The 937-nt window shown below is 77.3% G+C and overlaps 1 protein-coding gene across 1 annotated transcript in view; it reads right to left on the reverse strand.

Moving 5' to 3' along the window:
- The window catches only part of LOC120507211 (lysine-specific demethylase 5C-like), a gene marked incomplete at its 3' end in the record, with an annotated part of 28116 nt that extends 27185 nt beyond the window's left edge, over positions 1-931 (reverse strand). Inside the window, exon 1 of the mRNA XM_039719555.1 lies at positions 226-931. Coding sequence (XP_039575489.1) covers positions 226-810 — 585 coding nt within the window. The remainder of the gene's footprint in view (positions 1-225) is intronic.
- Positions 932-937: the final 6 nt, after the last annotated feature.

Genomic DNA, 937 nt, shown 5'->3' on the forward strand with positions numbered 1-937 from the left:
AAAACATTCCCACCCCCCCCCCCCGCGGGAAACAAACCCCCAAAAGGAGGAGGGAGGGGGGGGAATCCCCACCTCCCTAAATTCAGAAATGACCCCACCAAGGGGAAAATTCTCCTGCTGGAGTGGGGGGGCACCGACCCCCAGCCCCCCCAATCCACACCGGGGGTTCCCCACAGCGAGGGGGGTCCCCAAAACCCCCCCCGGGAACCCCCCCCGGATACTCACGGCCGGGGGTCGGATTTTGCAGATTCCGCTTTTCTCGGCGATCGGGCGGATCTTGGCGATGTAGCCCAGCGGGTCGCTGAACTCGGCCCAGCTGGGCTCGAACACGGGACACTCCGGCGGCGGCAGAAAGTCCTCGGGGGGCTCCGCTTCGCTCGCCAGCCACGGCGACCCCCACTCGCCGCGGGGACCCCCGAGCGGCCGCCGGGCCTTGTCCTCGGCGCCGGGCCGCTCCCCGCCGCGGGCCCCGCGCTCCTCGGGCGGCTTGCGGGGGCTCCGCTCCTCGCCCGCGGGGCGCCCCCCGGGGCCCTTCCCGGGGCCCCCCGAGCCCTTTCCCCGCGGCTCACCCGCGGCTCGGGGAGCCCTCGCGGCCTTCTCGTCCGCCGGAGCTTTGAGGGGAGCGGCCGCCGGTTTGGGGGGCCCCGCGTCCCCCGAGGGCTCCGGCGCTCCCCACTCCGCGCCGCGGCCCCGCTTGGGCTCCTCGTCGCCGTCGGGCGGCGGGGGCACCCACGGCGGGGACCCGCCCGGGCCGGGCCCCCACTCGGCCCAGCCGCCCCCTGCGCGCTGCTGCTGCTCCCCCTCCTCCATGCCTCGCACCGAGGGGAGCGCGGGGTTCCCGGGCTGCCCGCCGGGACCCCCTCAGGGGGCCATGGAGGCCCCGCCGCCCCCGCGCCGCCCCCTCACAGGCCGCGGGCCGGGCCCCCCCCCGGCCCCG

This window comes from Passer montanus, unplaced genomic scaffold (genome assembly GCF_014805655.1).
Source record: "Passer montanus isolate IOZ18808 unplaced genomic scaffold, ASM1480565v1 scaffold414, whole genome shotgun sequence".
NCBI lineage: Eukaryota > Metazoa > Chordata > Aves > Passeriformes > Passeridae > Passer > Passer montanus.